Source organism: Lampris incognitus, chromosome 6 (genome assembly GCF_029633865.1).
Source record: "Lampris incognitus isolate fLamInc1 chromosome 6, fLamInc1.hap2, whole genome shotgun sequence".
Classification (NCBI taxonomy): domain Eukaryota; kingdom Metazoa; phylum Chordata; class Actinopteri; order Lampriformes; family Lampridae; genus Lampris; species Lampris incognitus.
Window position 1 is genome coordinate 15,986,699 of NC_079216.1, and position 21,555 is coordinate 16,008,253.

General features: G+C 46.5%; 1 protein-coding gene across 2 annotated transcripts in view; it reads right to left on the reverse strand.

Annotated features, from left to right (window-relative positions):
* Positions 1–2,432: 2,432 nt before the first annotated feature.
* Positions 2,433–21,555, reverse strand: part of lsp1a (lymphocyte specific protein 1 a) — a 64,089-nt gene continuing 44,966 nt past the window's right edge. For both annotated transcript variants that reach the window (XM_056281487.1, XM_056281488.1), the window contains 4 exons: positions 19,951–20,049; positions 18,912–18,998; positions 17,888–17,996; positions 2,433–3,404 (listed from right to left, as the gene is read on the reverse strand). In XM_056281487.1, the coding sequence (XP_056137462.1) occupies positions 3,382–3,404; positions 17,888–17,996; positions 18,912–18,998; positions 19,951–20,049 (318 nt within the window). In that variant the 3' untranslated portion in view covers positions 2,433–3,381. The remainder of the gene's footprint in view (positions 3,405–17,887; positions 17,997–18,911; positions 18,999–19,950; positions 20,050–21,555) is intronic.

Here is a 21,555-nt window from a genome sequence, read left to right on the forward strand (position 1 = left end):
GGAGGGAGGCTGTGGTCGTCCTGAGGCAGTGAAACCTAAGGCTCCGAGGGCCAGCCACTGGCCGTGGTGCGCTGTCACAACGCTGTCATCCTGTGCGAAGGCTTCAGGATTTATTTTTGGACTGCCATGGAGACCATTCCTTCCATTTGTAGGAAGGGAGATAGAGTTTGGCTCAACATGAACCTGCCGCTCTAACACTCCGGCCTGGGACTAGCAGGCAGCAGCCAGCCGCCCCCCAAGCAGCAGTCACACAGGTAAACACAGCAAAATTCACCTTTTATTCTCCAGACAGGTCTTTCTAGCATGTGAACGGTGTTGGCAGGGAGTCAGGGAGTGGTCTAGAACAGGTGTTGGAGGCAGCCCCCCCTTAAGCAAGTTGGAGCTCGGTGGGGGACAGCTATCTGACAACTCTTCGGAGAGCTTTGGCTTTTTCAGTGCAACAATAAACCATCACCAGGGACTGGGACTGTTAGCCATCTTGTGTTTGGGATGCCTTTTGAGTTCATCACATTTAGTTGTCCTGCTTAAAGTAACACTACAGCCCTTTCTTGTCTCGACTACACATTATTCATTATCAGTGAGATGCAGCATTATCGCAGAACACCACGAGAAAGACACAGGCAACGGTTTGATCAGTCATGTTATGTTTTGTAAACTCTGCTTTCTCTCCTGTTGTGTCAAGGGGACCCTGTCCGGAGTGTATTATTCACCTGCAACAAGTTTTACCTGGTAAGCCCTTCAATACACAATTTAAGGTCACTGTGTGTATGTGCGCGCGCGTGCGTGTGTGTGTGTGTGCATGCATTCGTGCATGTGTGTGTGTAGCCTCTTAATTACAGTGGAGGGATTTTTGGGGTGGATGCATTTACTTAAGGTGGACACCAGAGGCCATTGTAAAGGCAACAGTTTTATTTCAATGGCTATTATTACACTTTCCTCTTTTGAACTTGCATGTTGGAGGTGCTCCAAATGCCTAACCTACCAGAGCCTTAAAAGGATGGACCTCCGCTCATGTGTCAGACAGCAACTTCAGCCCGCGCTGGTGCAGGAGTAGAGGTGCTTTAGAACGCTGCCAGGGCTGCCCTACATTTCATCGAGGTGACACACATATCAGATATTGAGAATACTATCTATTTATTTTTATAGGGCCAGCGTGAAGTCAGGTGTCTTTCGCTTGAAGAAAAATGAGAAAGTGAGAACCAAGGGCTTTAAACGTTACGACATCACTAGCTTGTGATTCAGTGGTTTTCTGTTTAAAAAAAACAAACAAAAAAAAACATATGACATTAACCTGCAGTCCTCTCAAATGTCCACTGGCTGTGATGTCAGAGGGTCAGGTGCCCTCCATCCCCTTTGACTCCAGAACAGATCCGCAGCAGGCGTATATATAGGAAAACTACTGTGCTATAAATGAAAAATTAAAACTTTTATCCAGTGCAACCTGCAGCAGCGTGAACAGTTTTAGCATTGGTGGTCCCAGCGGGACGTGGGTATCGGTGTCACGCCGTTGCATCTGCATTACACATGCTCCAATCTTAAGACTGGATCTTTTAGAGCTGAAGTAGAGGACTGTGTTGTAGCCGTAGCTACCTGTGTCTATGTATAAGTAAAACTTGCAGACTCGTAAACATTTACTCGAGAAAATATAGCGTCACACACGCAGCTTATTTTACGCGTGGCGGAGTTGACGTCTGTCTGATTCTGTCGGAGCTGTAAATGTTAAGAATCCCGTCGTTGATGTGATCTGCAGATTAATATCTGATCTGCAACAAAGCCGGCTGATTTATAGTTTTGGGAAAGTGATGCGGCCTGTAAAAAAAACCCTCAAAAAACAGGGTATTAAAAAAAGGAGCGAAGTGATTGGCTGGCCTCTGCTCTGCCTTCAAACTAAAATTAGGCTAAGAAACCTTCCAGGATCAGCTGTGAGGCTGTGGTCTCAGGCGATGGGGGTGGAGGTGCTGGTGGTGGTGGGTGGTTGGGGAAGTGGGGGGGAGGGAGGGTTAAACTTGACTATCTCATTATATTTCCACTTAGTGGTTTGGCTCTCGTTTTGTGACAGGGTGGTCTGTATTGTGTCTCGCGTGAACAGCGCACTCATAAAGAGTCATTGTAAAGACATCTCCATGCTGAGTGTAGGAAGCTTTTACAGCTCAGTTTACATAAAGCTGATCTCTGACCCGCTTGTCCATGTGGTGCGATCCTTCGCCTCGCTCAGCGGTCAGCCTCACCGCCCTCGTGTCCATCCCTTTTGTCATTATGATGTTTCGGTGTGCGGCCTGGCCTGTTAGAATCGGAACACTTCCTCTACGAATGCACAAATGTGTGTTTACCCGAAACAGATGTGGCGATGTGCTGATAAGAACATGTATGTATAGGTGAGGAGGACACAAACAGAAATCACTGAAGCATAACTGTCACAGCTGTACAGTATATAAAGTAGAAAATGTTTTAATTTATTTAAGAAAGGGGTTATGAACAGAATCAAGCAGAAATAGTACTAGCTGGGTATGCAGTGTGAAGATGAAGTGTGGAGATGTCTGCACTAGTAGCATAAACACAACTAAAGGCACCAGAGCTGCAGTACTGCAAAAGAGAAGACAGATAGTTGGTTTATGGGTGAAATGTAGGCGAGATTTAGAGTGATATGGTGCAAAAGTTGTCAGCGTAATATTTTTGTATTTTGTTTACTCAGGTACCCGAGAATATTTGCAAGTCTGTATTATATCACTGCGAGTATTTGGAAAAGATAGATGACTTACTAATCACTCATAGTTACAGCCATGAAATCATACTTTGTATGTGCTGAAGATGTCTGCTTTCCCAAAGAAATTGTCATTTTTAGATGTTGTTATATAATCAAAGCACAAGTGTGTTGAAGTACTTTGTATAGAGGCAATAAGATTGAATAATTCTGTAAGACAGGCAGATATAAACATTTCTAATTTAAAGATTTTTTTTATGTTACCCTGCACAATTTTATCCAATGAGCAACAGATATATGTGTAATTTCACATCAGCACAGTGGAATAAGAAAACAAGTAAAAAGAAAAGAAAATATCACAGTCATATATATATACACAGCATTTGAAACACAACAGGTTGACATATCAGAAAATATAAAAAATGTGATACGGAGTATTGGCCAAGCATTATATTGTAGGATTGTTTTGAGTTAGTCATTGAGATACAGAAGAGAAGAACAGTCACCAACCATCCTGAGTGTACACATCCAAATGAGAGTGTGATTTACTGAATATTGGTAAAATGATTGGTTGAAAGAGAGATGCTCCTTATTGATTTCATCATAGCCAGCTGATTGTTTTGTGATGGAAAGGTGTAAACCTTTTAAAATGAAGACAGTTCTTTGGGAAGAACGCCACTTCAGTAATCGCATTGGTATGGGTCTGAAAGAGAATAAAAAGAAAGAAAACATTCATTGTCAAAGTCATGAGTACTCTAACATTTGGGTAATTTTATTCACTATTTGTTTTTTTGGAGAGTTTTACAACCAACTAGGCCATATATGTTGCTATGAACATCCAAGCTGTCAAAATCTGTCTGATAGTTTTTTCCTTTTTATCCCCAGGGGGCTGAAGTACTGATGGCTGTCAGTTTTAGCAATGTCACCCTGCCTGGCCTGTTTTCCCAGCAGTACCCTCCACCCCTGCTGCCCAAGCCCAGCAAGGACAATGCCCGACTCCAGAAACTCCTCAAGAAAACTGCCAAGAAAAAAGCGTCCAGTCAAGCAGTGCAGTCAACTGCTCCTTTCCGCTCGAGCCTTTCCCCAGTGAATGAAGCGAGCCCTGACCTGGAGCACAGCGACCACTCCACCCCCCCAAAGACCCCAGAGACACCCTTTTATGGAGTATCGCAGCCCCCACGCTTCACAGTCAGGCCCTTGTATCAGCATGTGGCTTCCCCTTACCCACAACGTGTAGTGTATGGCAGAGCGGCTAGGTTCTCGCCCCAGACGGTTGCCGCCCCGTCATACTCCTATCCCCAGCATGTGACCCCAGTTGGTTCCTATCCACCCCTGACTGGTCAGGCGCGAGTTTCACCAGTTCCAGGGCCAGCCATCCCAGCAGCAGGACTAAAAACATCAGGGCAAACCTCTATTTCTGAGGTGACATTACCAGCTGTTCAAGTGATAGTGGTTTCTCCCAGTCCAGTCCATGAAACTCAAGTTGGTATAAAGCCTGTCCCAATGACAACCCCACCTCTGAAACCCAGGAGTCCAGTTCCCACTCCTTTCACAGGGAGTCAGGCAATAAGAGTACCTCTCACTGTGTTAACCCCACTCATCAAACCCAGAAGTCCCCGTCCAACATTTAAAGCAACAGAAACCTCCAAATCCCCTAGACCAATGTTTGATGTCCCTCAGATTAGAATGTACACTGCAAACACATCATATTATGAGACATCCAGGACCCCACCAGTGTATGATACGGCTGGATTAACGGCCATTGGCAATACACTACCTCGAATTAAAACGCCTACATCAGAATTACTACGAGGTATAACACCAACATCTGAGGGGAAAAGAGGTTTAACTCCAACATCAGAAATCAAAAGAGCTGCAACACCAACTGGTCAAACTGCTTCATTAACCACAGATTCTCGAAGCCAAACACCCTCTGAAATCAAAAGGGTTGCTACACCTACAACAGAGATGAACAGAATCACAACACCCACACCTGAAATCAAACGTGTCACCCCAACATCTGAGATCAAAAGAGCTAAAACGCCAACATATGAGCTTCCAACATCAAGAACTCCACCTAGACGTCCAAGAACACCCTCATATAATGTGACAAGAGCCAAAACCCCTGTCTTTGAAATCTCAAGACCAAATCCTCTTTTATTCGCAGTATCACCAATCACAGTGGAGCCAGAGAGGTCAAAAACCCCAACAGGGGTTTCTACTACTGCCAGATTGTCTACTTCCGAACATATGAAATCCATTGAGCCTGAATCAGCCAAGCCAATTTTAAACGATACATGTATTCTAAATGGGGACAGTCACTCAGACATGACTCCTGTCAAGCAATCTGCAGCCATATCAATGCATGAAAGTGTTTCAAAGTCAGAATTTACTAATCAGAAACCTGCAATGCTTGAGATCACAAAGTTTAAGGCCCAAACAGGTGCCGTTGTGGATCAAAGGCCTAAAACTCCCACATCTGAGCCAGCAAAGCCTACTCCCCATGGCTTTCAGAGACCTAAGACTCCAACATATGAGACGTCAAAACCTGCGATCGCAACTACTGGGCATCAAAGACCAAAGACCCCTACATATGGAATATCCCCCTCGAGGGCATCACCTGTAACATTTTCAAGACCTAAAACCCCAACCTCTGTTTCCCCTAAGTCAGCATACCGTGGACTTACACCAGCTGAATATGTTGCCTACGGTGGAATTCAAAGTTATTCACCAGCATTTAGTATTGCTAGGTCTAAGACGCCAACTCAAGAGGAGGTTACAACCAAGAAAAAAGCATCAGCAGAATCTAAAATACCCAGCCAGGAATTGTCTCTGAAAACACCTCTGGCTGGAGTGTCTAAAGTTGAAGAAAGCCCTACAGAGATAGCTAAACCACATCTGAGAGATGAGCAGATCACTGCCAGTCCCATAGTGGTAGTTCCAACTATTGTTGTTTCACAGGCATCAGTTATCTCAGAAACAACATTATCATCACACGAGACAAAAGAAATGTCCAGTCGTATTGTAGAAAAACAAGGAAAAACTGTGTCGGAAGCAAAACCAACAGCAGAGAAACCAGAGAATAGAAGCACTCCTGAAAAAGAGACAGTAAAAATGACAATTAAAGAGGTGCCTAAACCTCAGTCAGCCACCACTGAAACCAAGTCTCCTTTGCTAACCAAGCAAAGGTTGGTTGACAGCAAAGTACCGTTGACAGCAATAACAAAACCTGTCGCCAAAGATGCAGTCCAGACAGGCGAACAAGTAACCGAAATTCAGACAAAACTTGGCATCTCACAGCACAAAAAGTCAGTGACACCTTCAGGTGCAGAAGGTTCAATGCCAAGTGCTCCAACTCCGCTAGCAGGGGACTCCGCTCCTGCAAAGGCTGTTCCTCCAACAAGCAACTCAGATGAGATGAAAAAGCTTGGAAAAGATGTAAAATTTGCCTTGGCACCACCAGCCAAATCTGTATCTGAGAATAAGGAAGGGGAGGATGCCCTTCCCCAAGCTGAGGCGCTCCTTAAGGTTATTCAGAAGCCAAAGGGGCTAAAATCTAAATTAAGTGGTTGGTCCCGCCTCAAGAAGCATATGGTGGTGGAGCAAGAGGAGCCCAAGTTTCCAGAGTTGGATTCTCAGAAAGAAGCAACTGGGCAAGGTGAGAACAAAGCTAAAAAAGTTGAGGAGAAGGCCAATGAAATGCCAAGTGACCCGAGTGAGACACTGAGCAATAATGCTCCCAAGGTAACGCAGATGTGGGATGCCGTCCTCTTCCAAATGTTTTCCACTAAAGAAAACATCATGCATCAGATCGAACTAAACAAAAGTGGGGAAGAGAAAGAGAGGGAGGAGAAAAAGGATGAACCTGTAGAGATCCCAGCATTTGCTCATCGTCTGCCCGTGCTGCTGTTTAGTCCAAAGTTTGATGCCAAGAAACTGAGGGAGGCAGCGTCAAGGCCAGTTACCAAGATTTCGACGGTGTTTGAAATGGGCCTGATAGGGCGCAAACACAAAGACGAGGAACCAAAAGACTTTAACAGAACAGCAAGGGGCTTCAGTGGTTTTTAAGCTTCAACACAAGTGCTAATAAGATAATGTAAGAAAAAAAGAAGGCTGTTATTCAGTTATTTTATGTACAGGTGTAGAAATCGTAGTGACTTCAATGATGTACAGGTCTGGTGTTTTAGTCTGTGTTGAATATAATGACATTTATGGCAATATCAAGGAGAATTTTGGGCGATACACTTCACACATGAGCACCGGTTGAATGATTGCGCCTGGCTGTTACAGATTTGTGTCTGTGAATGATCTCTTAAAAGGAGCTACGTTTGTCTTAAAGTTATATAGACGTCTCATCAGATTAAAGCTCATTATATGTATGTAATTTCAGAGCTTTCTTTTGTCCAGTGTGGATCCTTTTTACCAGATATGAAACAATTGAGACCATTTAGCTGCAGACTTTCTGATATATGATGATACTTAGAGGGAAATGTGTGTAAAACTAAAATCCTTGTAATTTTCTGAGACATAAACCTGTTGATAACAAGATGTCGGTGATGATTTAGGCAGAAAGTTGATACATACAGTTCAGAGGTTAGTTCTACGCTACTTCTGACTTGGGTATGCAAAAGTAATTTCCCTTATACACTTAGAATCCAATGAAATTTAGACAAAAATATTTCATTTATAAATGAAAATTTTATTGCTCTCTAATTCTTTTTATATAGCCTTGTGGTATTCAAAATGGTGCTACTTGCGTCACTGCAAGAACTGTAATTAGATAATGGATGAGTGGGTTTTGCAACGTGGCTTTCTTGACATTTATGTTTGAGCAAAGAGCAGATGGCAATACTTTGCTGATGCACCCTCACAGAGATGACCGCTGAGCTGGTAGCTTGAGACAGTGCTAGATTTACAGGTGATGAGAATGTGATTTGAATAAAGGCTGCAGACGCCACTGTGATGTAAGATGTCCGTGGGATACTGCAGGGTGATGGCACAGGAGAAACGTGAGGGTCAAAGGTGTGGTTTCTATTGGTGCAGCGTTTCCTCTGAATAGTAAATAGTAATGGTGGGCCAACCTGCTGAGAGGAGCTGCTCAACCACCTAAATGAATTCAACTGGTAATGGTTTCAACGGTGAGGGTTACTGTCACATGGTCTAAATCTCTTCGTGGAGTTTTTATTTATTTTATTTTTAAAAAACGTATCCAAACTATAAAACTCTCTGTCGAACACGTTGTGATAATGACTCGAAGGAAAAGTGTAGCCAGTTAAGGCTGTGCAGAGTGGATTTCAGGGTGAGATAATGAAGTGATTTATAGACAGGCGGTAAAATTATTAGCGCTAGCGCTTTAGCATGCCCATGGGAAGCATCTTACGCAAACACTTTACACATAGGCAGCTGTTAATGGAGGGACTCCAACGAGTCAAGCTCTGAAAAGAGAGTTTTAAACAAAATAACAGTGGGAGTTTGTTGGCGTTTCAGGACCCGCAGCTTCTCTATGGGTGCTTCATGTTCTCTTGCATGTTCTTCAACAATGTGTCCTCTAGATATGTTCGAAATGCTGTGAAACCGTTTAGCGAAGTGTTCTTTTTCTATTTTTTGATAACAAACTTGCTATAATTGGAGACTGGCCATCTTATTGGATTAAATTTCAGTTCATAACAAAATGGAAGGATGAAGAATAATTTGTTTTCATAGCAGGAGGTAACGGGTTGTGGTATTTTGCATAAATACCATGTGATGTTGTTCACTGCAGCTTTAAACTTGGTTTTAAAGCCATTATTGCCTCTTAAGCTCTTGATCCACAAGACCAGCAGAATGAAAAGTTAATATTTTCCAACCACATGAGTCACAACTTCTTGAAGAGACTACAGTGTGGTGGTCGTTTTCTGCCCAGTAACCCGGAAGTGAGTTAGCATTTCTTAGCCGGGGTTTTTGCTATTTGTTAATTGCATCAAATGAGGTCTGTAGCCAAAACAAACTTACAAGATTTTGATGTTTTGTTATATGAAATAAAACTGATAATTAAACCCTCATTTTGTGAATTTTGAAGCATTTATGTTAGCATAAAAAAGCAAGTATCTACCAACACGAGGATCGCCGGTTCGAATCCCCGTGTTATGTTACCTGCAGCTTGGTCGGGCGTCCCTACAGACACAATTGGCTGTGTCTGCGGGTGGGAAGCTGTATGTGGGTATGTGTCCTGGTCGTTGCTCTAGCGCCTCCTCTGGTGAGTCGGGGCGCCTGTTCGGGGGGGGGGACTGGGGGGAATAGCGTGATCCTCCCACGCGCTACATCCCCCTGGTGAAACTCCTCACTGTCAGGTGAAAACAAGTGGCTGGCGACTCCACATGTATCGGAGGAGTTATGTGGTAGTCTGCAGCCCTCCCCGGATTGCCAGAGGGAGGGGGTGGAGCAGCGACCGGGACGGCTCGGAAGAGTGGGGTATTTGGATGGGCCCAATTGGGGAGAAAAAGCAAGTATCTAACAAATGGATATTTTGCTTTTACATATTACTGCTACATATACAGTGCTGCTTGAAAGTATGTGAACCCCTTGAGCAGTTTAGATGTTTCTGTTGTTTTACCATGATTTTCTTATTTTATCATCACCAGTTTTTATATATGAAATGTCAGATATATGTTTATCAATTGCATCTACTTGTTTAGTGGGACTTGTTTAAGTAGCCCAAAAACTACATGAAACATGGTATTAGGGTATGTGCTAAAGTAAGTGAACCCCCAGCTGCATTGGTTAAGTCAAGCAGGTAACAGACTTAGGTGAAACACATTTGGGTGCTTAATTAATCATTTAAGCAGACCAATGAAATGAGACATCCTTGGGAAAGGGTTTGGCCTGCACGAATTAAAAGAGAGAGGAAACCAAATAAGCCACTATGGTCCCATACAAATCAACAATGCCGAGAGCAAAGGAGATATCCGAGGACATGAAGAAGAGGGTAGTGATAGCCCATCAGTCTGGGGAGGGATATAAGACCATCTCCAAAAGATTCCAGCTCCATCCATCCACTGTAAGACAAATAATTTACAAATGGAGGGCCTTCAACATGACAGCAACTCTGCCTAGAAGTGGACGCCCATCAAAACTATCACCCAGAAGCACCAGAAACATAATAAATCAGGTAAAGGCCAACCCACACATCACCTCTAGAGAGTTGCAGACCTCTCTGTTAGCATCTGGGACAAATGTGCATGCATCTACAATCAGACGAAAATTGAATAGCCATGACATTCATGGGAGGGTTGCTAGAAGGAAGCCTCTGCTCTCAAAAAAGAACAAAGCTGCCCGTTTCAACTTTGCCAGAGAGCACTTGGACAAACCAGAGACCTTCTGGAAGTCCATTCTCTGAACAGACGAGTCCAAAATAGAAGTATTTGGTCACAATCAAAACCAACATGTTTGGAGAAAAGCCAACACGGCATATGAAGAAAAGAACCTCCTCCCAACAGTGAAGCGTGGTGGAAATGTGAAGGTCTGGGGCTGCTTTTCTGCTTCTGGACCTGGATGACTCCATATTATCCAAGGAACCATGAATTCTCCGGCATATCAACAAATTCTTGACCAGAATCTCCTGCCATCAGTCAGGGAGTTGAAGCTGGGACGAAAATGGATTATGCAACAAGACAATGACCCAAATCATTCCAGCAAAACTACAAAGGAATGGCTTCAGAGAAAGAGGATTCGTACTCTGGATAGGCCCAGTCAAAGTCCGGACCTTAATCCAATTGAAATGTTGTGGCGAGACCTGAAGAAGTTGGTACATACCAGATGTCCCTCCAACCTCTCTCAACTGGCTGATTTCTGCAAGGAGGATTGGGCAAAAATCCCCATAAGCAGATGCGAGAGACTAGTTAGTGGTTACAGAAGACATTTGGTGGAAGTAATGGCCTCAAAAGGAGGAGCCACAAGCTACTAATACAAGGGTTCACATACTTTTGCACATGTTAAATTTTCAGTTTTTGTCAAGTAAACCACCTTTGTTGAATTAAATAATGAAAATATATCTCTTTTTGTGTGTGTGTCCATTATTTGGAAGGTGTGCTTTACAAATTGGGATTTGGATGTATGTGTAATAAGCTTATTTTAATGTTTTTTACAAAAACAGTGACCATGTCTGGAGGGTTCACAAACTTTCAAGCAGCACTGTATATTACATCCATCCATCCATTATCTGAACTGCTTATCCTGCTCTCAGGGTCACGGGGATGCTGGAGCCTATCCCAGCAGTCCTTGGGCGGCAGGCGGGGAGACACCCTGTACAGGCCGCCAGGCCATCATACAGGGATATTACATACACACACACACACACACACATATATAAAGATAGATGTAGGAAAAAAACTTTAATATATTTCAGTACAAGCTTGTTTCATGTGTCACGCATCAGCTGCCAATGTGATTAAACAACTAAGTTTGTTGTTTAATTACATTGGCAGCTGATGAGTGTGTGACACACGAAACAAGCTTGTACTGAAATGTACTAAAGTTTTTTTCCCTACATATATCTTAATATTCCGCTCCCATTTGTTGAGCACTTTTATCAACACCATTGATGGTTTCCGGGAAATAAAACGCTATTTTATAAATATATATATATGTATATATATATATAGTTGTGGTTAAACAAAGAATCATACAGTTTGATGAGTGTGAGACGCACGAAACAGACCTGTACTGCAATGCATTCAAACTTTTTTTCCTGTATCTGTGTTGATATTCCGCTCCTCATTAGTTGAGCACTTATAACACCATTGACGGTTTCGGAAAAAAACACAATATATATATATATATATATATATATATATATATATATATATATATATATATATATATATATATATATATATATAGCCCTGTGATGGCCTGGCGGCCTGTCCAGGGTGTCTCCCCACCTGCCACCCAGTGACTGCTGGGATAGGCTCTAGCATCTCACAACCCTAAGATCAGGATAAGTGGTTTGGATAATGGATAGATATATTACATAATACATATATATGTAGAACACATGTATATCTTATATATTATAAATGTATGTATGTGCATTATATATTATATATTACATATATATGACATTGTGGCGGACACTAGGGGCTATGCCTCTCACCCAGCAGGACTGTGAACTGGGGGCGTGGTTTACGTTCCCGGGCTCGCCGGTGCAGGGTTGTTCCTGCTGCAGTTGGCTTTTGGAGTTGAGGAATAAACATCAAACTCGACTTGGTCTCCTGTGTTTTTCCTCATCCTGCCACATTGGTGACCCCGAATTTAACATGTTTGGAGCGGAAGAGGAGTGTGAATCCACTTCGGCCACGCCGCCCCAACTCTCACAGCCGGCCGTTCTCGCCGCGGCTGTGAAACTCCCAGAGTTCTGGCAGAGCGACCCGGCCTCGTGGTTCCAGCATGTCGAGGCGCTGTTCCACCTGCGTGGAATCTCCGCGGACGACTCCAGATACTATCTGGTCGTCGCTGCGCTGGACCAGCAGTCCACACGCCGGGCCCTGCAGCTGTTGCGCGCCCCTCCGCAACACGGTAAATACGTCGCCCTCAAACATCTTCTGCTCCGGAGGTACAGCCTATCTGCCGCAGAGAGGGCAGATAGAATCCTTTCCCTATCTGGTTTGGGCGACGGGACGGCTGTGGATCTCATGGACAATATGCTGTCGCTGCTTGGCTCAGACGAAGGTGGATTCCTTTTCCCGCACGTTTTCCTGCGCCAGCTCCCGTCTCCTGTGCGCGCGGCTTTGGCTAACTCCCCATGTCTGGCCGCTGGTGACGGTTTGGCTGAGGAGGCCGATCGGGTCCTGCTGGCTACCAGACGGTTCTCTGTGCAGAGTGTGGCATCGGAGCCTCTGCAGCCGACGTCGGAGGACGTGGACCCGGCAGTGGTGGCTAGAGTGACTGCCCGGAGACGGCGCGGGAGAGGCCTCTATTTCTTCCACCAGCGGTTCGGCGGCAAGGCGAGGCGCTGCGTCCCTCCGTGCACGTTTGAGGCGGCGGGAAACTCCAGGGCAGCGCTCAGTAGCAGCTGTGGGCGCTGGTGGACGTAGTGAGCTGCTCTTCATTAAGGACACGATGTCAGGAAGACGGTTTCTGGTGGACTCAGGCTCGCAAAAGAGCCTACTCCCTCCTGCCAAGACAGACAGGTCGGCCGAAGGCGGCGGCCCACAGTTAAATGCAGCTAACGGTTCGTCCATTGTGACGTTTGGCACAAGGTTGGTGACTGTTTGCTTCCACGGGCGCCATTTTGAGTGGGACTTTGTAGTGGCCGCCATTACGGTTCCTATTATCGGCGCGGATTTTCTGTGTGCTAATGGTCTGCTGGTTGATGTTGCAAACCGCCGTTAAATTGATGCTGTGTCTTTCGCCACTGTTCCGTGCGAGACAGGGGGAGCCGGGCCGTTAACACACGCTAACTTTTTAGCATTAGGGGGATGTTTTCCAGCGCTTGCTGGCGGATTTTCCATCGGTGACTACACCTGCCTTTTCCACCGCGGTTACTAAGCACGGGGTAGAACATTTCATTCCCACTCTGGGACCGCCAGTTTTTGCGCGCGCGCGGCGCCTCGACGCGGTAAAATTGGCTACAGCTAAGGAGGAGTTCGCCATCATGGAGCGTCTGGGTATAGTGAGGCGTTCCAACAGCCCGTGGGCCTCGCCGCTTCACATGGTGCCCAAGGCGGATGGGTCGTGGCGGCCTTGCGGCGATTTTCGCCGCCTGAACAACGTCACCGCCAATGACCGCTATCCCATCCCACACATACAGGACTTTTCCATACGCCTGGCAGGTACCACTATCTTCTCTAAGGTGGACCTGGTGCGCGGATATCATCAGGTTCCCGTGCGCGCAGAGGACGTGCCCAAGACCGCGGTGATCACCCCGTTTGGGCTTTTTGAGTTCATGCGCATGCCTTTTGGCTTGAAGGGGGCAGCGCAAACCTTTCAGAGGCTGATGGACTCGGTGTTGCGTGACCTTGATTTCGTGTTCGTTTATCTCGACGACATATTAGTGGCCAGTCCGTCAGCTGAAGAGCACCTGGCGCACCTGAAACAGGTTTTCCGTCGTCTGGACGAACACGGCCTGATAGTCAACCCGGCCAAGTGTCAGTTTGGACTGCCGGTGATGACTTCTTGGGTCACCGCATTTCGCCGCAAGGCGCGGTCCCGTTGCCTTCTAAGGTGCAAGCGGTGGCGGAATTTCCCCGCCCGGTCTCTGTTAAGGCATTGCAGGAATTCTTGGGCATGGTGAATTTCTATAACCGTTTCCTCCCTCGCGCTGCCCACCTCCTTCAGCCACTTTACGAAGCCCTGCGGCCTAAGAAGGCTATAACGACCCTGTCGACTGGACTCCCGAACTGCCAGGCCTTTGACGGAGCTAAGTGCGCCCTGGCTAATGCTGCCCTCCTCGCCCATTCCACACCCACGGCGTCCATAGCTTTAACAACCGATGCGTCTGACATAGCCGTGGGGGCTGTGGTTGAACAGCGTGTGGCGAATGCGTGGCAGCCACTCGCATTTTTTAGCCGCAAACTGCGAGATAGCGAGCGCAAGTACAGCGTTTTTGACCGGGAGTTGCTGGCACTGCACCTTGCAACCCGGCATTTCCGCTTCCTGCTGGAGGGTCGCCCATTCACGGCTTATGTGGATCATAAGCCGCTGACTTTTGCCATGTCCAAGGTGACTGAGCCGTGGTCTGCTCGTCAACAGCGCCACCTAGCGGCGATCTCCGAGTTCACAACTGACATTCAGCATGTGGCCGGGAAGTCCAACCCTGTTGCTGATTGTCTGTCGCGTGTGCTTGTGTGTCCTGTGCACCTCGGTGTGGATTTCTCCGCTATGGCTGCCGACCAGCCCAGCGACCTGGACGTCCTTGCTCTTAGGTCAACGCGTACCGGTCTCAAGCTAGAGGACGCTGTGATGCAGGAAGGCAGTCCTGCCCTCCTCTGCGATGTCTCCACCGGCCGTCCCCGCCCCGTTGTTCCAGTGGCCTGGCGCCGTCGAGTTTTCGATTCGATTCACTCCCTCTCGCACCCTGGAGTTCGGGCGTCGGTGAAGTTGGTCGGTTCCAAGTTCGTCTGGCCTGGCCTCCGCAAGGACGTCAAGGGGTGGGCAGCTGCATGTGTAGCATGCCAGCGCGCTAAGGTCCACCAGCACACTAAATCGCCCCTCGAACCGTTTCCGATCCCGGCCAGACGTTTCGACCACGTGCATGTGGACCTGGTGGGCCCTCTACCTTCTTCACAGGGTTTTACGCATCTGCTCACAATGGTAGATCGGACCACCAGGTGGCCAGAGGCTGTCCCTCTATCCTCCACAACATCCTCGGATGTTGCACGCGCTTTTCTTTCCTCCTGGGTCGCCCGTTTCGGCGCTCCGTCAGATATCACCTCAGACAGGGGCCCCCAGTTCGTGTCAGAGCTCTGGTCGGCACTTGTGCAATCCTTGGGTGTGCAGGTATACCGCACTACCGCGTATCACCCTCAGGCTAACGGCTTGTGTGAACGTTTTCACCGGTCGCTCAAGGCAGCGCTGCGCGCTGCGCTCTCGGATGGTAACTGGGTGGATCGTTTACCTTGGGTTATGCTCGGGTTGCGTTCGGCTCCTAAGGAGGACCTCAACGCGTCACCCGCTGAGCTGGTGCTCGGTCAGCCGCTCCGCGTCCCTGGGGAATTTTTGCCTGGGAGTTCCGCTCCTCGACCCCGTCCGGCCGTTTATCCTTTTTTGTCCGACAGCACTCGAGTTCCAGGCCCCGTTCACCACTGTTTTCCGCGGTCGTTCGTGCCTGCGGAGCTCATGTCGGCTCGTTTTGTTTTTGTACGGCATGATGCTCACCGCTCGCCCCTCCAACCCCCATACGATGGCCCATTTCGGGTTCTTGAGATGGGTCCTAAGGGTTTTGTGTTAGATATGGGTGGGCGTAGGGAGCGTGTCACGCTTGATAGGCTTAAACCGGCGCACAGGGTGGCAGGCGAAGTTGTGTTTCCGGCCCAGGTTCCCCGTCGGGGTCGTCCTCCTTCCAGGACCCCGGCAATGTCTTCACGGGTTCAGCGTTGTGCTTCTCAGCCGGCTTTGGACTGTGTTTCACCTACTGTTTCGGCTGAGGGACGGCACAGCCGTTATGGCAGGCTGCTTAAGCCTCCAGTGAGACACTAATTTTCTTTCCAGGATTCCCTTCTGGGTGTTCGGGGGGTGGGGCTGTGTGGCGGACACTAGGGGCTATGCCTCTCACCCAGCAGGACTGTGAGCTGGGGGCGTGGTTTACGTTCCCGGGCTCTCCGGTGCAGGGTTGTTCCTGCTGCAGTTGGTTTTTGGAGTTTAGGAATAAACATCAAACTCACCTTGGTCTCCTGTGTTTTTCCTCATTCCTGCCACAACATATATTATATATTTCATATTGGTAGATATTAGTGTGTGTGTGTCAGCCCTGTGATGGCCTGGCAGCCTGTCCAAGGTGTCTCCCCGCCTGCCACCCAATGACTGCTGGGATAGGCTCCAGCACCCCCATGACCCTGATTAGGATAAGCGGCTTGGATAATGGATGGATATTAGTGCTGTTTTAAAATTAGTCTTATGTTAGCTTTTTTACTGCTCTCAAAGTATATACATTTGTGAACACTATGTTCATTTGTAGAGAGGTCTATCACACAGAAACTAAAACATTCAATCACATATACCTTTGTTGACCACAAACCTTATTTCAGATGTTTATCCAGAACACCGCTCATTTTCCCTTAGAGCAGAGCTAAAAGACCCACAGAGGCGTTAACTTCCAAACAGACCCCTACAAAAAAAGCCAGCTCTGAACCACATTATATATCCAGAAACAAAAACACAACACCTGCCATTGTAAATGGCTCTATCTACGGTTTTGTATCACTGGGGCAGTAGGAATCAAACCCCTAACCCTGGCGGTGCTCCTAATGCTCTACCTATTGAGATACACAAGGCCCACACTAGTTCCATAATTAGGTAAATCAGGAATCAGGACCATTCATCTGTCGTTTCATTTCCCCCGGCAGTGCAACACAAAGACAAAAACACATATCCAAACTACAAGAACACATATATCCAAACTACAAAAAACTACACAAACACATATATCCAGCATATAGGGAAAAAAAATGCCCTGTCCAAGAGCGGGAACGCCAGGATGACTGTTGGAACTGCCGCTCTGCATGGGCTAGCAGTTAGCATAGCCTGCCCCGCTACGGTGTCCTGTCAGACAGCCCTTGGCATTTCCTCCTCGAGCACAGCTCCAGGCAGGGCCGTGGTCCCTGGGCCCACCGGACGCAGCAGACCAGGCTCCCCCAGCCGATCCAAGGCCAACTCTCCCAGCCAGACACCTTCGACACACCTCTCCGCACTCCACAAAGCACACCACCAAAAACACAGTCAACGCTAGGCGAGGCCGCTGCCAGACCGCCCTCGATGTTATTAGAACTGCCAGTGTGCATGGGCTAGCAGTTAGCTTAGCCTGCCCCGCTTCCGCGTCCTGTCAGACTGCCATCGGTGTTACCTCTTCGGGCACAGCTCCAGGCAGGGCCGTGGTCCCTGGGCCCACAGGACGCAGCAGACCAAGCTCTCCCAGCCGATCCAGAGCCAGCTCTCCCAGCCACCAAACAAAGACACAAACTTAGACGCAGACGTGGACAAAGACACTGCATGGACGGTACTGAGTGAGGCCCTCGCAAACATGAATTCGCGCCGCCATCTCATACCTATTTTAAATACAGGTTTTATCTTCTACCATTAAAGATGTCATGTGTAATATTTTGGGTTTCTTGGAGCATAAACCATGACTTGATGATACTGAGACAAAGTAAACCACTCACACCATCCACAACCCCATATGTCTGCATTCAAAAACACAGGAACAGTTTTGTTGCCATTCGACATACAAGAGACATGGCTCACAATCCTCGGCAAACTACACAGCGAACATTTTCAACTGGGGGTGTCCCAAAATGCCAAATATCTGCAAACGTGCTGCACATCTGCCACCTCTCTATCTGAATTTGTTTGCCTTTGGTTTATCTTTGGTACACACATCCCTTATCAAGTTGGTTTATACATAACATCTTTAACCGTGTAAGTATCTTACAACAGATATTCAGTGATAAAAATGAAAATGATTCCAGCACAAATTCTAGCTCGCTGCGTTCTTACCAGATTTTCCGTTGGAGAATTCTTCTCCATGCTCATCATCAACAGAGATCTTCTCATATTTACCGTGACCAGTCACAATGAATTTGTACCTTTTACTGGTGGCTGTGCCCTGATAAGAGATAAAAATGTAATTACATATTAAACCTAAAATGTGTGTGTCTATGATAGTGTGTGTGCACGAACACACACGTATTCTTTCATGTATTCGTGGGTGTGCATGCATGCGGCTGGTTATATGCATGTATAACATGTGTTGTAGATGCATGTACTGTGTGTTGGGTTTTATGTGTGCCTTGGTGTATGTGTGCCTATGGTGCGTTGCTGGTGCGTTTGTTTAAGTTCATGTGTGTGTGTGTGTGTGTGTGTGTGTGTGTACACTCGTTTTTCTTACCCAGTGGGGCCCAAATGACCCCATTAGAATAGAAAAACCAGAAACCACCTACCTTGTGAGGCCATTTTATGGGGCCCCACAAGTAAAAGGGTCTATTTTAGGGTTAGGACTTGGTTTTAGGGTTAAGGTTAGGGTAAGGGTTGGGTTAGGGTTGGGGTTAGGGTAAGGGTTAGGGTTAGGCATGTAGTTTGCATGGCTAAGGTTAGGGTTAAGGGCTAGGAAATGAATGTAGTCAATGAGGGGGCCCCACAAGTATAGTTTTGCGAGTGTGTGCGTGTGTTTACCAGGTTTTTCTATCCTAATGGGGACCAAATGTCCCCATCAGGACACAAAAACCAGAAACCACCTACCTTGTGAGGCCATCTTATGGGGCCCCACAAGTAAAAGGGTCTATTTTAGGGTTAGGATTTGGGTTTAAGGTTAAGGTTAGGATTAGGATTAGGTTAAGGTTAGGGTTAAGATTAGGCATGTAGTTATGATGGCTAAGGTTAGGGTTCAGGACTAGGGAATGAACGTAGTCAATGAGAGGTCCTCACAAGTATAGGGTGACATGGTATGTGTGTGTGTGTGTGTGTGTGTGTGTGTGTGTGTGTGTGTGTGTGTGTGTGTGTGTGTGTGTGTTTGTGCTGTCACCTTAGCTCTTTGCACTGGTCTCCCAGATGTGTCTCCAATGATCTCCCACATGTTTTTCTTCTGCATGACGTCTCCAGGTCTCACATCCTGAACCAACAGAGCTCCAGTCAGCAAGACGTGCAGTTCTCATCACATAGTTGATAATATCTAATAATATTTAGGTTACTTGGACACCATACTACACACTCGGTGGTGTTATTCCGGAGCATTCTGTCAGTCTTGGGAAAACCTGTACCTTCGGTATAGTTTCAGTTTCTCTTGAAATGTTGACAAATACAGTCCTGTCATCCAAGGCCTTAAGATAGCTAGCATCCTTTAAAAAGTAAAAGAATTCTTCTTCTACGTGTTACCAATCATTTGTCAGCGTTTCATTCTTTTATCGTCAGATCTCAAAAAGGAGACTGAACTCCTTTAAACTGAAGCAGGGAATCAGTCTTGTACAGATCAGCACGTTCTCCATCAACCACTAGGGGCCAGCCTAAACCAACCCTCAACGCTCCAGACCAATACAGTCTCGTGGAGATGCTGGTCCCAGTGTTGGTCCCTACATGTAGGGTCCATGAAATCCTTATTGCAGCTGTTTATGTAGCTGGGAGAGTTTGTGTCCTCGACTGCCCTGTGATCCTTTTAAACACATCGTAAAGACAAACACCACTTACTGCTATAACTAATATTTCTTATTCTTATTCCACCGTTGCCATGGCGTTCATACTGAAACAATGATAACAAAGATGAATAATGGTTTTAGCCTCGGATGTATTACTGAAAGTCAGAGTGAGTCATGCAACCCACTGACTTTGGCATCAATATCAAGTTTTCACAAATCACACACATTTGGCTTCTACTTGGTCATAAATGGCAAAAATCTCTCCAGAAGAAATTGTATCCCCCTCATAAATGGGACCCCGGGGGGGGGGGGGGAGAGATAAAGGAACGGCTTTAAATCAAGAGAGGAGAGGGGCTGAGGGAGGTGAAACACAGATGATGGAATGATGGACCGTCTGAGAGGTCTGACTGGTTTTACGGACCGCTGACTTACTGCGGGTCTGCCGGCCGGCTGCTTGCCGCTGCTCTCCGGGCTCCCCTTCACCCACTGAGTGATGAGGCCCGCCACGCCCACCTTCAGACCTTCAGCGTCCTGAATCAGAGACGACACAGAATGTTTAAACCCAGAGTTAATCCAGGGAAGAGCTCTGCTGAGCATGTTCACGTGATCTTCATTTCCTTACAGTTGTATATATACAGTGCTGCTTGAAAGTTTGTGAACCCTCCAGACATGGTCACTGTTTTTGCAAAAAACATTAAAATAAGCTTATTACACATACATCCAAATCCCAATTTGTAAAGCACACCTTCCAAATAATGGACACACACACAAAAAGAGATATATTTTCATTATTTAATTCAACAAAGGTGGTTTATTTCACAAAAACTGAAAATTTAACATGTGCAAAAGTATGTGAACCCTTGTATTAGTAGCTTGTGGCTCCTCCTTTTGCAGCCATTACTTCAACCAAACGTCTTCTGTAACCACTAACCAGTCTCTCGCATCTGCTTATGGGGATTTTTGCCCACTCCTCCTTGCAGAACTCAGCCAGTTGAGAGAGGTTGGAGGGACATCTGGTATGTACCAACTTCTTCAGGTCTCGCCACAACATTTCAATTGGATTAAGGTCCGGACTTTGACTGGGTCTATCCAGAGTACGAATCCTCTTTCTCTGAAGCCATTTCTTTGTAGTTTTGCTGGAATGCTTTGGGTCATTGTCTTGTTGCATAATCCATTTTCGTCCCAGCTTCAACTCCCTGGCTGATGGCAGGAGATTCTGGTCAAGAATTTGTGGATATGCCGGAGAATTCATGGTTCCTTGGATAATATGGAGTTGTCCAGCTCCAGAAGCAGAAAAGCAGCCCCAGACCTTCACATTTCCACCACCATGCTTCACTGTTGGGAGGAGGTTCTTTTCTTCATATGCAGTGTTGGCTTTTCTCCAAACATGTTGGTTTTGATTGTGACCAAATAATTCTATTTTGGACTCGTCTGTCCAGAGAATGGACTTCCAGAAGGTCTCTGGTTTGTCCAAGTGCTCTCTGGCAAAGTTGAAATGGGCAGCTTTGTTCTTTTTTGAGAGCAGAGGCTTCCTTCTAGCAACCCTCCCATGAATGTCATGGCTATTCCATTTTCGTTTGATTGTAGACGCATGCACATTTGTCCCAGATGCTACCAGAGAGGTCTGCAACTCTCTAGAGGTGATGTGTGGGTTGGCCTTTACCTGATTTATTATTTTACTGGTGCTTCTGGGTGATAGTTTTGATGGGCGTCCACTTCTAGGCAGAGTTGCTGTCATGTTGAAGGCCCTCCATTTGTAAATTATTTGTCTTACAGTGGATGGATGGAGCTGGAATCTTTTGGAGATGGTCTTATATCCCTCCCCAGACTGATGGGCTATCACTACCCTCTTCTTCATGTCCTCGGATATCTCCTTTGCTCTCGGCATTGTTGATTTGTATGGGACCACAGTGGTTTGGTTGGTTTCCTCTCTCTTTTAATTAGTGCAGGCCAAACCCTTTCCCAAGGATGTCTCATTTCATTGGTCTGCTTAAATGATTAATTAAGCACCCAAATGTGTTTCACCCGAGTCTGTTA